Source organism: Photinus pyralis, unplaced genomic scaffold (genome assembly GCF_008802855.1).
Source record: "Photinus pyralis isolate 1611_PpyrPB1 unplaced genomic scaffold, Ppyr1.3 Ppyr1.4_LG1, whole genome shotgun sequence".
Classification (NCBI taxonomy): Eukaryota; Metazoa; Arthropoda; class Insecta; order Coleoptera; family Lampyridae; genus Photinus; species Photinus pyralis.
Genome location: NW_022170249.1, coordinates 2,780,907 through 2,793,616, shown reverse-complemented (window position 1 = coordinate 2,793,616; position 12,710 = coordinate 2,780,907). Strand labels below are relative to the sequence as shown.

Below are 12,710 nucleotides of genomic sequence, written 5' to 3'. Positions count from 1 at the left end.
TTTTTGTTGTTTTACAGATATGCCTACAGAGTATAAGCGTAAATGCCTGGATAGAGGCAAATGGAGTAGTCAGCAGTTATCAGATGCCCTGGAGGCAATTAATAACGGAACAATGGGTGTGAATGAGGCATCAAGGACATTCCAAATACCGTCCCGAACTTTAAGACGCAGAATAACTTCCAAAAAACAGCCATGGGTCCTTCTGCATTGTTTGGCAGAGAAAAAGAAAAGAAGATTGTGAAGCACGTACAAAAACTGCAGGCAAAAGGATTTGCACCTACAAGAATGTTGGAATGGATATAGATTTGCGTTAGCTTTGAAAATTCGCCATAATTTTAACGAAGAAAAAGAAATGGCAGGCTACGACTGGCTGAATTCATTTTTAAGACGGAATCCAGAACTGGCAATTCGAAGAGCCGAGGGCGTATCTTTAGCTAGAGCTGAAGGGACAACTAGAGAAAGAGTGGCCGATTTTTTTAAATTGTTACAGCATATATTTGAAGAAAATAGTTTGTTTGACAAGCCCGGACGAATATACAACATGGACGAAACAGGGTGTCAGCTAAATAACAATCCTGGTTACGTTATTGCTAGCAAAGGATCCAAGCTTGTTTCTTCCATAACATCAGGTGAACGCGGAGAAACTATTACTGTAATAGCGTGTTGTAACGCAGAAGGAAATTTCTTGCCACCATCATGTATAATGAAAGGGAAAAGGAAAAAACCGGAATATGAAGATGGAATGCCACCGGGCTCATTTCTTTATATGTCCGCCAAATCTGCGTACATAAATGCAGAGATTTTTAAGGACTGGCTACAGAATCAATTTTTGCCTAGAAAACCTGATGGAAAAGTGGTCTTAATTGTAGACGGCCATTCCTCTCATTGTGACATCGATGCCTTAGAATTTGCAGAAAAGAATGATATTATTATTCTTAGTCTTCCTAGTCATACCACTCATTTTCTGCAACCCTTAGACAGAGCAGTATTTAAGTCTTTAAAATCAGCATATTCAACCGCTTGCAACAACTGGGTAAAAACAAATGCATCTAGCATCTAGAAAATTGGGCAGATTACAGTTCGAGCAGTTACTAAGCGAAGCTTGGGGTAAAGCGGCGACATGCAAGAATGGTACTTCCGCTTTTAGATCTACCGGAATATTCCCTTTCAATCCGGAAATCATTCCAGAACACGCATAGGGTAGAGTAGGGTAATTCGTACCGCATGTTAAATCGTACCACTAATAATTTTCATATTTGCAAAACATTTACCGCCACCTTTTGCATATCAAGGTATGCTTTTAACAGTTTGAAATACCATAAAGCATTTGTTCCGACCTAGATGTCGCCCAAATCGATATAAATGGGTACTGTGTCTAAACAGTGTGAACGTTGCTAATCTGTGCATCCACATCTAAGCTGTTTTTGGGCAAAAGGTGAGTCAAAACATATTTATTATAATAGTTATTTGATTTTCTGTACTACTCAGTGGTTTGGCATATCTCAAAATCTTGTAAATGTTTGAATTTGATTTATTGTTACTATAAATACCAAGAAGGAATAGATCCGTTAAATCGTACCCCAAGTAGTTTTATAAATCGTACCGGTACGATTTACCGCACTGTCCGATTTTCGCGCGTTTTTTATATTTGATCGGTTCTGAATGTTTTTTATATTGTTGTAGAACAACATTAATGGCTCAAAAACGCAAATATAACCAGTGGACCGAAGCAGATATGGAACATGCTTTAAAGGCGTACAGGGAAAATAAAATAGGACTCAATGAATGTTGCCGGCAATTCAATATTCCAAAGCCAACGTTTAAAAGGCATTTGAATTCAAAAAATAGGAAAGCTAATGAGCACATTCAACACATTGGCCGCCTCACAGTTTTTACCTTTGAAATTGAAGAGGAACTTACTCAATACCTCCTCAAACTGGAAAATCTCATGTTTGGGGTAACTATTCATGACGTGCGACGCTTAGCATTTGAGTTAGCTGAAAAAAAAGGTGTAGCTCACAATTTCAATAAGGAAAAGGGTCTAGCGGGGAAAGCTTGGTACTATGGCTTTATGAAGCGACACCCCAATTTATCTCTTAGGCAGCCTGAAAAGGTCTCATTGAGTAGAGTTTGCGGATTTAATAAGGAAAATGTTTACAAGTTTTTTGATATTCTGGAGAAGTTGGTGGATGAGCATGGATTTACTGCTGTAACAATGTTCAACGTTGATGAAAGTGGATTTTCCACGGTTCAAAAAAAAATCAAAAAATCATCGCGGCAAAAGGAAAGAAACAAGTTGGTGGTGTGTCTAGTGGAGAACGTGGGGTGAATACGACCGTAGTTTGTTGCTCTAGCGGTGCAGGGCAGTGTGTACCCCCTATGATAATATTCAAGCGCAAAAGAATGGCAAACGAACTGATGATTGGATCGTTACCCGGGTCAATAGTAACAATTTCGGACTCAGGTTATATCAATTCTGAGCTATTTGTACAATGGCTGCAACATTTCATAAAAACAATAAAACCTACCATTGACAATAAGGTTTTGTTACTGCTTGATGGGCACACAACCCATTCAAAAAACTTGAAAGCGTTAGAGCTGGCGAAAGAAAATGGAGTGGTGATCTTACAGCTTCCGGGCCATACGACTCATCGTTTACAGCCCTTGGATGTGAGCTTCTTTAAACCAATGGAATCCTATTTCACCCAAGAGGTGGAAAAATGGCTAAGAAATAATCCTGGAAAGGCTATTTCCCAATATAACATGACAGCATTGCTGTGTGAAGCTTATTCAAGGGCTGCAACTATTAATACCTTTGTTAATGGTTTCCGAGCTGCCGGTATATGGCCAGTAAATCGCCACGTGTTCAGTGTAGGTGACTTTGCTCCCGCAGAAGCTTTGTTAGATGACACCATAAGAAGGCAAGAGTCGACTCCGGAACCTGAACAACTGCCCATTGATCAAGAGACTCTACCCGACGAGAACGATGCATCTGTGCTAAACATCCTTCCACTTCCTCAACATCGCGAAGGACTGAAGAAAAGAAAACAAAGTCAGTCAGCAGTTGTTTTAACTAGTACCCCATACACGAAAGAACTGGAGGAGAAGATCGAAACTACACTGAGAAAAATGAATTTGTTGGTGCAATAACCCCAAAGATGTTACACAATTTCTTATTAAATCAACCTAAAATATTTTGGTATAAGTACATACTACATTTTAATTTAACATTTCATTTATGTAAAGAATAGTTAATTGATTCAATATTTATGTTTTATCATAACCAAAAAGAAGCAGTTCACGTTTTTAATTCAACATGTATTACATATAAAGCAAAGTATTTGTTTTTTATCATTTCAAAAGACGCTGAAAGGATACTTCAATGTATGAGATATATGATATTAAAATAAGTTAATTGTTCTATATACAACCTTTGTTTATTCATTTTTACAACCTACACGTTTAATTCGAAAATTAGTATTTGTATGCTGAAGAACTTTGCATGTGATGGAAAAGTTTAAGGCAATTGGTTTAACAAGTTATTCTTTGAGTCAATAACTTTGCATGTTGACTTAAGCTATAAAGCGATTCAAGCAATTCGCAACTCACTGCGCAGCGCATTTCTCTTTCCTTCACCATTCCCACACATGAAGGGTAATTGCGTTCATACACATAAGTTCGTGTAAAAATTGTGTTTCATATACGAATTACGAGTGGGAGTGGTGCACCTATAAACTCCACAAGAATCATCACTTCATAACATATAGTGTAAGTATACCTAAATGAAGTACCTACCCATACAGCACACCAAATTGTACTAACATTATTATAATGTATAATATTAAGCCTTACAAAAATGTATTTGTGTCCCCTAGTATTAATCGATTGTAGCTGTTGAAAAATTATAACCACAATGTGTTTGCGGCAATGCTTACATATGACGCTGTGGTCTGGAAATTTTAACGTTTTTCAAATGTAAAAACATACACATCGGATAAATGTATTCGTGGTCCATATTACAAACAGTTTTACAAAATATTTAAATAGTGTCCACACTAATAGTTCTGTGTAGCCCATGTGTCCTATAAAATAGAAACGTTTTCTAAATGTATACACATATCCATTTAACAAATGTAGACGTGGTCCTTTATATATACGGATTTCCAACGTATGTAAAAACCCAATAGATAAATGTAAATCTGGCCCGTTATGTAAACTATTAATATTACGTAGGTACATCGTAATCAGATAAATGTAAATATGGACCATTGGTTTAAACTATTGGAAACATTAGAACAGTGGCAGTATTTTAACTTATTTTTAATGTAAATTTATCATACATGACGGATCATTTTATCTTTACGTTTTCACAAGGTGGGTATAAATTATGTAGGTATGATAATTAAAACGCATTACATAGATATACTTACTTTAGTTTTTAGTTTACCATCGGCGCCAATAAATTATAGACTGTGTACGAGTAAGTATACCTATGGTGCAATGTAAAAGATGCTTTTCCCTCTTGAAAAAATCGCGTTTTAACAGTGTACATAACTATTTATTTGTATCTGTTGAAATATCATAATCACAATGTGTTTACAAAAAATGCTTGCCTGTGCCACTTTGGCATGGGAGTAGAAACGTTTTTTCAAAGGGTCTACATTATATGCCTATTATTAGATTAATGTAAACGTGGTCCCTTATACAAACGGTTCTACGAAGTATATGCATTGTGTTTACATTAATGCTTATATTTGACATTGTAGCATGGAAGTAGAAAGGTTTTTCCGAAGTGCGTACACAAACATCAGTTAAATATAAAAATGATCCGTTATGTATATATTCCTAAAAAGTATCTGTAAAGCCATTGGATAGATATAACCGGACTTTCTAACATATGGAAATAAGTTTTGTGCCACCATGTATATACTTTACAATGCGCATGCTGCGTGGCGCGTGCATTTGGTAAATTTACGGCGTTCCCGCTAATTCATGTACATAACCTTAATAAAACTTCTTGTGTACGTAAAGTTTATCGCTAAACACGTTTGTTTTACAGATTAATAGTTTTCAATTGTGCATTTTGTTGTTACCGCCAGGTAAGTTTACTTTCAGTTGTATATGTAACACGTAACTATATATAGGTCTATTTACAGGTTTATCACATAATACCTATATACAGGGGGTTTGTATAGGTAATCTAAGGCGCCTAATTAAAGAATTGGTAGATATTTCGTTTAATCGTAACAACTTAGTATAGAATAGGTAAGGTATAAGAAAAGGTAAGTGTACCGTAAATAATTATTATAGGTAGTTTATGAATGTTTTTGATAGGTACAATAATTTGTTGTATTTTCTGCTCTCAAAATGAGACTATTTTAGTTTTTTTATGCTACATAAGTTAAATTATAATTACCTTTCATTCAGAATTAGACAATGCCTAAACAAAACTATAAACCGTTTAGTGCATTATCCGCTAGACAGCGTAGGCGCAGATTAAATACTTCTGCAAAAAATAGTGCTGAGAATAAAGATCCTATAGATGGTAACCGTCAAATAGAAGAGCCTGATAGTCACTTATTGGCATCAGTCCCTGTTGTGGAATTTCATGAGAATGTATCAGTGTCTTTGGTTGCTCCTTTGATTGAACCTGTAGCATACGAGGAAAATATAGAAAATTTTATTGATGATACGATAACAGAAAGTAATATTGAAATCATAGAGCCAGAATCTGACACAGATGAATCCGATACTGAACAAACAGAAACATTTAATATAAATACATTTTCTGTTTCACTTTCTGAATGGGCAAATAATGGTTCAGTACCACTTGCACGTGTTAATGAATTACTTAAACTATTAAAGACCCATCATTGTTTTTCATCATTACCTTCTGATGCAAGAACCTTACTAAAGACACCTCGCACTACGAAAATTAAAAAAATAGGATCAGGAGAATATTGTCATTTAGGGATTAAAAAATCTATTATTCACATTCTCGATTCATATTCAGCAATTGGTTTTGCAAAGGACTTGAAGTTGCAATGTAATATTGACGGCCTTCCAATTTCAAGAAGTTCAAACAGTAATATTTGGCCCATTCTAATGGCTTTTTCTGATTATCCACAAATTTCTCCAATGACCGTTGGTATATTTCATGGAGACGGCAAGCCAGAATCCTGTTCTTCTTATTTATCTGATTATGTTACAGAATTAGTTGAACTTGTTACTTATGGACTAGTACATTTGGACAATAAATATAATGTTATTGTTGATTGTTACGTGTGTGATGCACCAGCTCGTTCATATGTGGCTCAAATTAAAGGTCACACTGGGTATTGGTGCTGTAGTAAATGTGAGATTAAAGGGCGTTGGGTTGCAGGCCGTGTAACATTTGACGAATTTGAGGCTGTAGCAAGAACTCATGAAAATTTCATTAATAAAACTGACGAAAATCACCATTTGAAGGATTCCCTATCACCTTTACTTCAAATTCCAGGTATAAACATGGTAAATCACTTTCCCTTTGAGTACATGCATCTCGTATGTCTTGGTGTGATGCGCAAAATTCTGTTTAGTTTTTTGAAAGGTGACAGCTATAATGTTAGACTTTCCACTAATTTATCATCCCAAATTAGTAATAAATTGATTAGTATTCGTCCATACATTCCATCTGAATTTGTACGAAAACCACGATCTCTTACGGAAATTTTACGCTGGAAAGCAACAGAATTTAGACAGATACTTTTGTATACAAGTCCATTGGTTTTTGCTAAAATTGTAAAGCCTGAAGTATATAAGCATTTTTTATCTTTTCATTTTGCGATTCGAATACTGGTCTCTCAAAACTACAGTTCTTCAATGCTGCAGTATGCCAGTGTTTTATTAAAATATTTCGTTTCAAACTTTGGTTCACTTTATGGTGATCATAATATCTCTTACAATGTACATGGCCTATTGCATTTGGCGGACGATGTTGAGAAATTTGGGCCACTAGATAAATTTAGTGCCTTTAAATTCGAAAACAAATTGCAGGAATTAAAAAAGTTACTTCGGAAACACGATAAGCCTTTACAGCAATTAGTGAGACGTATTTATGAAAGAAACCTCTGTGATGGATGTTCCTTTGAAGAAATCAATGCTCCTCAAACTGGTATTCTGTTGCACAAAAGCAAGATTCACCACGGTTTTACTATCTATCCAATAGGATTAACGGCTCCTAGCTACAATTACATTACCATTAATGGGTTTAAAGTCTCTATAAAAAGACCTGATAATTGTGTCATTTTGGAGACTAAAGATGTTTGTGTTGTCGATTTTATTACAACCAATGAAAATGGAGAATTGTTTTTCTATGGTAGAAAATTTCGGGTTTTGGATAATTTTTATACTAAACCTGAACCATCTGGCAGACTTGGAATATATTTAGCAAAAAGCATGTCACAGGCATCATTATATGCCGTGAAAGATATAAAAAGCAAGGCGATGATGATACCTCTTACTGTGGATGAGGGCGATGAATCTAGATATGTAGTAGAACTAATTCATCATTAGCTTTTTAAAAATGGTAAAATGTGCAGCTTTGATTTAAAGAGATATCAGCGGTATGTAGTTATACAGGGTGTAACACATAAGTATGCCATAAAAAAATTGGGTGATAGAGGTGACCAAAACAAGTATGTTTTCCAAATAAAGTGAGGGTCGGAAACGCTTCGTATGGGAGCTACTCTTAAGAAAGGGTTGAGATTTGCATTTCTATTTTAATTTTTTTCTCAACAACCATAAAACATACAAAGATGGTCGGCGCGGCTTTGGATAGGTATGCCCTTTCCGATTTTGCAAAAATATTTCAAAAATTCCCAACCCAAGAGGACAAACCCCTAAATGGGGGTTGCGAAAAAAAATCTGATGTAGACGAAATTTGGTGTGTAGGGGTTTTCAAACATGATAATGGAATCAACAATTATTTTTAGAAAATTCGAAAAAAAATGTCCGATTGCAATTCTTGCGCGAAACACGAAAATCATCAGAATTGCATGAAATTTTCTGTGTACAATCAATATGAGCGCAAGAACAAAACTGTCGAACAGTTTTTGCGTATCACTTTTCAAAAAAAAAGTGATACGCGTTTTAGTATTGCTCCGCCGCCGCACGAACACCTACTGTGGGCCTACATGATTCGATTTCATGCAATTCTGATGATTTTCGTGTTTCGCGCAAGAATTGCACTCAGAAAATTTTTTTCGAATTTTCCAAAAATAATTGTTGATTCCTCATTATCATGCTTGAAAACCCCTACACACCAAATTTCGTCAAGATCAGATTTTTCTTCGCACCCCTATTTAGGGGTTTGTCCTCTTGGGGTTGGAATTTTTGAAATTTTTTTGTAAAAAAAGGGCATACCCGAAAACCTATCCAAAGCCGCGCCGACCATCTTTGTATGTTTTATGGTTGTTGAGAAAAAAATTTAAATAGAAATTCAAATTTCAACACTTTCTTAAGGGTAGCTCCCACACGAAGCGTTTCCAACCCTGACTTTATTTGGAAAAAATACTTGTTTTGGTCCCCTCTGTCACCCAATTTTTTTATGGCATACTTGTGTGTCACACCCTGTATAAAATTTGTTGTTATTTTTGCTTAAGTAGTATACGTTTAGGGGTTTTATAAATCCAGATTATAGAATATAATTATTACAACATGCTTGTAGGCACTTTTATTTGTAGTTTTACATGGGACAGTCTCTGGTAAAAGTAATCTTACGACTTAATGTAAATTTTTCCAAATTGGTATTCTTATTAGTCATATAGTTTCAGTTTCCTTGATAGTTTTTAATGTAAAGTGCGTTCATAATTGATGATTATGATGATATTGATACTAAATATGATGACAAACTTACACATATGATGTGAAGTTGATGTTAATGTCTTCCGTCACTTAACAAATCACTCATTTTTTGCATAAATAATGAATACTTCTACCAACTTTCTTATAGGATGGGTAGTGTATCAGATGTACCTGTGACTACTAGAAAACTAAAACCAGACCTATTACAACATGCCAAGGGCAAGTTTGTTGTGGCTGAATTTCTTCCATTTAAAGAAATAGAAAGTATGACCATAGAAGCCATACCGGGGTATTGGTTGCAGGAATCAACGACATGTTTTATTTGTCCTGCAACTGAAAAAAATGGTGATGTAAAAAAAATAGTGCAAAGTTACATATTTGCATATATACCACCAACTTCTACTCATCATATCCGGAAAGCTAAAATGGAAAATTCTTTACCGGATCCAGAAACGTGGGTTAAATGGCCCATTAATTTTGTGTTGGATACAATATTTGGTAAGATATAACATACTGAATTGTGTTATTTTCCTTCTCTTTTATAGAGACTTATTTGGAGGCTAGACAAGAAGAGGTAAAAGCGGAAGCATATCCTTTCAGTGATCTTGACAATTACATTGTACAAGGTAAATATAAAGAAAGGCGTACTAAGATTCACAAGAAAAAATGGCCTAGTGACTCAACAACCGCTTATGAAACGGACAGTGATCTTGAAGAAGGCATCTCACATATTGTTTTTGATAAACTTCTGATATAAAATTTTTAGGGCTCGGTACAACAAATACATCGGTAGTACTTAATAAACGTGGTACTATGAACAGTCAAAAACAAAAGGTTTTCAAAAAGAAACCTTTAGGTGAACATCTTTTCAAAGTTAAGATTTGTTATAATGAAATGCCTTAACATTCGCAGAAACACACAATATTCCTTCACCTCCCGCATATGTTCAAGAAGAATACCGTAATGTTGTTCAGCCAACTATATCTACTGCGAATGAAAACGACGTTCCCACTGCAAATCTTGAAGAGACATTATGGAGCGAGAGTGTCTCAGATCAAGCACACAATCATGAACACATCAGAAATGTAAGAATTCCACTTTGCAATCCTACTGTCCCACAATCAGGTAGTACGTACGTTTTGTAACTGTGTAAAATATCTAGTAAATTATTTATTAAATTTTAGATCAATGTAAAACTATAGTGATAGATAGTCATCGAGATAGTCATGATGGTGGGACCATGACAAATGGAAAACATGATGCTTTGTCCGAAAATTCTGGGTACTTATATTTGATCTAGGTTGCCGTTTTTTTTATTTATTAACATTTTCAGAAGTATCGAGTTCAGTTCTCCCTGTATCCTGGTAGAGACTGATGTTAATCAAGATCAGTTGACTGAGATTACTTTGAATGAAATAGAAGATGCTGCTGTCACTGCAACCCCACACCAAAATACTCCATTGATCCCGCCAGGTAAAATTGTGTCTTTCATACATTAAATAGAAATCTTTTCGATAATGTATTATACTTTTTTGTTGAATTTGGAACAAATTTAAAAACCAAATAGCATACAAGCCACTACACAATGAGCATCAAACTGACCATAAATTAAGTCAGAATGTTCTGTTGAAATTTGATTTTATTCTTAAGTGGAAGAGCAGAGATATAAGTGGAAGACCAGCTGTATTGCTACATAATCTGAACTTTTAGCCATCTTATTTAAATTTTTTAATTTCTTTTTTAAATTAATGTATCACAAAAACTTTATTTTTATTTTTAATTTGTATAAATGTGTATTGTAGTTGGCTAATAAGCTTATTTTATTATTATTAAACATTAATACACTTTTTAAAGGGAATAAAAGTAAAAAAATAGAAATGATAGAAAATAATTGTTATTAAATTATTAAATTTCTTTAACGAATTTTAGGAGTTCCTGTTGGGGTTGAAATTGATTTAGAAAACATGGACTTGTTCCATAATGCCACTGGAGACAACAAAGACGAATTTAATAAAGGTTGTAAATTGCCACATTTACTAAACTTATATTTACTTTTTTTATTTAATTTCCAGCTTGTTTCCTCCGATTGTTAGACCTGACTGTTGAAAATAGAAATAGACTTATAAAATTAGAGAATTTATTGGAATCAATAAATGCGAAACTAGATGTTAAATGTACAATTGAGGGTAACCATCAGGATTGGGCTAAAATGAAAGATCTAGTACCCCTTCCCATTAACACAATGGAAGAATTGGAACACCTGAATAACACCTTGAAGAAGAATAGTACTTATTTCAAGTATCTGGTAAGTACAACAAATTATCACTTCATTGACTTTAATTATGCTAACAGATTTTTGAAACAAATGACTAATGAATCAATTCACATCACATGATTGTACTCATTTTGTTATTTGTATATTTCATTACAGCAAAGTTACATGATGGACTCATGTCCCATACCAAATATACAAAACCTAGATTCAAAAACAGTAAAACAAGAATTGCATAAAGTTGTTGGACATATTTTGTGCAGAATTATGACAAACGAATTAGCAGTGGGTTTAAATATGTGTGGGCGGCATCTAAATGCAAACACCCCTAAAAAGGAAGGGTTAAAAAAATATCCAGAACTCCTAATGGTAACATTTGGTATGTTTTCATTTATGATTGTGATGATAACAAGTAGAAATATTGAAACAAACTAGAATAGTAAAGGAAAATCACTAAATCTTTTTTTATTTAGAAGCCATGAAGCCTAAGGCAAAACTATCAAACTTGGAACTAGATAGGGCCCAGTCGGAAGCTGCCATTGGAGAGTGGCTACGGCAGGCTAAGACCCGCATGGGTGAAAGTAAAGAGCTTAAACGAAAAAAAATGGCAGAAAAGAGGGCGGCGGAAAACAATAAATGACATGTAGTATAATGTATTGTACCTGTAATTAAAGTAGGTAAATAAAAATACATTGTTTAGGCGTATATACCATTTTTATTTTTTGTATGTTTATCATCCTTTTCCATGTACAAAGGTATGTACAAAAAGTAATAAGAAAGAAAAAACCAACAAACAGGAACAATCACTTATACATTATTAGTTCAGTAGAATATGTCCACATTATCTCCATCAGTCCACAATTATTATTTGTAGGTACAACATACAGTGAAGTTCTTTTAAGAGAACACATACGTACAATTGTATATGTATGCTTGCTAATGGACCAAGTCAAACTTACAACACTTTAACAAATGACGTTCAAAGTTTGTAAGTTTATGTACTTCTAGTAGCCTCTGCTTTAAGTTTGACTTGGTTCATTAACAAGTATACATAGGAAGATTGTACATATATATATGATTATCTTACAAGAACTTCATTGTATATACACAATGTCAAATTCTAATGTATGGAACATTAACCGTATGTTGCCTTTGTGTAAATGTAAGCACTATTTTATTGTGGTAATGTATGCTATAAAGTATGTGCTCACATTAATAAAATGTTGCACATATACTGTAGATAAACATATACACGGTACAAGCTTCTGATATTGTGCCAACATTAATATAATGTTGCTCATATACTGTAGATAAACATATACACAGTGTAAGCTTCTGATGTTGTGTCAACATTATTATGTGACACATCTCTGATGTGGCTACATTTTGCATATGTAAGGATTATCTGGTGGATACATTGTGAGGCGGACGTTTAACCATTGTGTATCTATTTGTGGAGATATTGTGGATATATTACCACAGCTTCCTAATGTAGTTGTATAACTTATTGTATACATTTGGAAATATTGCTACAAGAGATACATATAAGAATTATGCTATTGTGTGCTGTCTGGGTATGTTTTCAACTTATGCG

General features: G+C 34.4%; 3 protein-coding genes across 8 annotated transcripts; all 3 read left to right on the top strand.

The window, feature by feature from the left end:
• The first annotated feature begins 19 nt into the window (after positions 1 to 19).
• On the top strand, positions 20 to 1,199 carry LOC116160046. The gene is made up of 3 exons (XM_031473176.1): positions 20 to 237; positions 304 to 1,033; positions 1,080 to 1,199. The coding sequence occupies exons 1-3, from the start codon at positions 20 to 22 to the stop codon at positions 1,197 to 1,199; spliced, it is 1,068 nt and encodes a 355-aa protein (XP_031329036.1).
• Positions 1,200 to 1,412: 213 nt separating this feature from the next.
• On the top strand, positions 1,413 to 2,329 carry LOC116160039. Its single transcript, XM_031473159.1, has 2 exons — positions 1,413 to 1,435; positions 1,684 to 2,329. The coding sequence occupies exon 2, from the start codon at positions 1,694 to 1,696 to the stop codon at positions 2,327 to 2,329; it is 636 nt and encodes a 211-aa protein (XP_031329019.1). The 5' UTR covers positions 1,413 to 1,435; positions 1,684 to 1,693.
• Positions 2,330 to 3,866: 1,537 nt separating this feature from the next.
• Positions 3,867 to 11,828, top strand: LOC116182858. Of its 6 annotated transcripts, none has more exons than XM_031503435.1 (12): positions 3,867 to 5,099; positions 5,157 to 5,265; positions 8,993 to 9,342; positions 9,390 to 9,563; positions 9,611 to 9,700; positions 9,757 to 9,972; positions 10,029 to 10,125; positions 10,178 to 10,317; positions 10,774 to 10,860; positions 10,917 to 11,149; positions 11,276 to 11,495; positions 11,593 to 11,828. In XM_031503435.1, exons 3-12 carry the CDS (start codon positions 8,994 to 8,996, stop codon positions 11,754 to 11,756), a joined length of 1,770 nt encoding a protein of 589 aa, XP_031359295.1. In that variant the 5' UTR covers positions 3,867 to 5,099; positions 5,157 to 5,265; position 8,993; the 3' UTR covers positions 11,757 to 11,828. The 6 variants fall into 6 exon arrangements, with proteins under 6 accessions (XP_031359295.1, XP_031359309.1, XP_031359304.1 ...); XM_031503449.1 differs by having other exon boundaries at positions 3,868 to 5,099; positions 9,390 to 9,470; positions 11,590 to 11,828; XM_031503430.1 differs by having other exon boundaries at positions 3,872 to 5,099; positions 9,757 to 9,969; positions 11,590 to 11,828.
• Positions 11,829 to 12,710: the final 882 nt, after the last annotated feature.

Coding starts and splice junctions, on each gene's coding strand:
- LOC116182858 (XM_031503416.1), top strand. CDS start 8,994: ATGGGTAGTGTATCAGATGTACCTGTGACTACTAGAAAACTAAAACCA. Junction 10,126..10,177: donor GCTTTGTCCGAAAATTCTGG/GTACTTATATTT, acceptor TAACATTTTCAG/AAGTATCGAGTTCAGTTCTC. Junction 11,150..11,275: donor GTACTTATTTCAAGTATCTG/GTAAGTACAACA, acceptor ATTTCATTACAG/CAAAGTTACATGATGGACTC.
- LOC116160046 (XM_031473176.1), top strand. CDS start 20: ATGCCTACAGAGTATAAGCGTAAATGCCTGGATAGAGGCAAATGGAGT. Junction 238..303: donor GAGAAAAAGAAAAGAAGATT/GTGAAGCACGTA, acceptor GAATGGATATAG/ATTTGCGTTAGCTTTGAAAA. Junction 1,034..1,079: donor CAACCGCTTGCAACAACTGG/GTAAAAACAAAT, acceptor GGCAGATTACAG/TTCGAGCAGTTACTAAGCGA.
- LOC116160039 (XM_031473159.1), top strand. CDS start 1,694: ATGGCTCAAAAACGCAAATATAACCAGTGGACCGAAGCAGATATGGAA.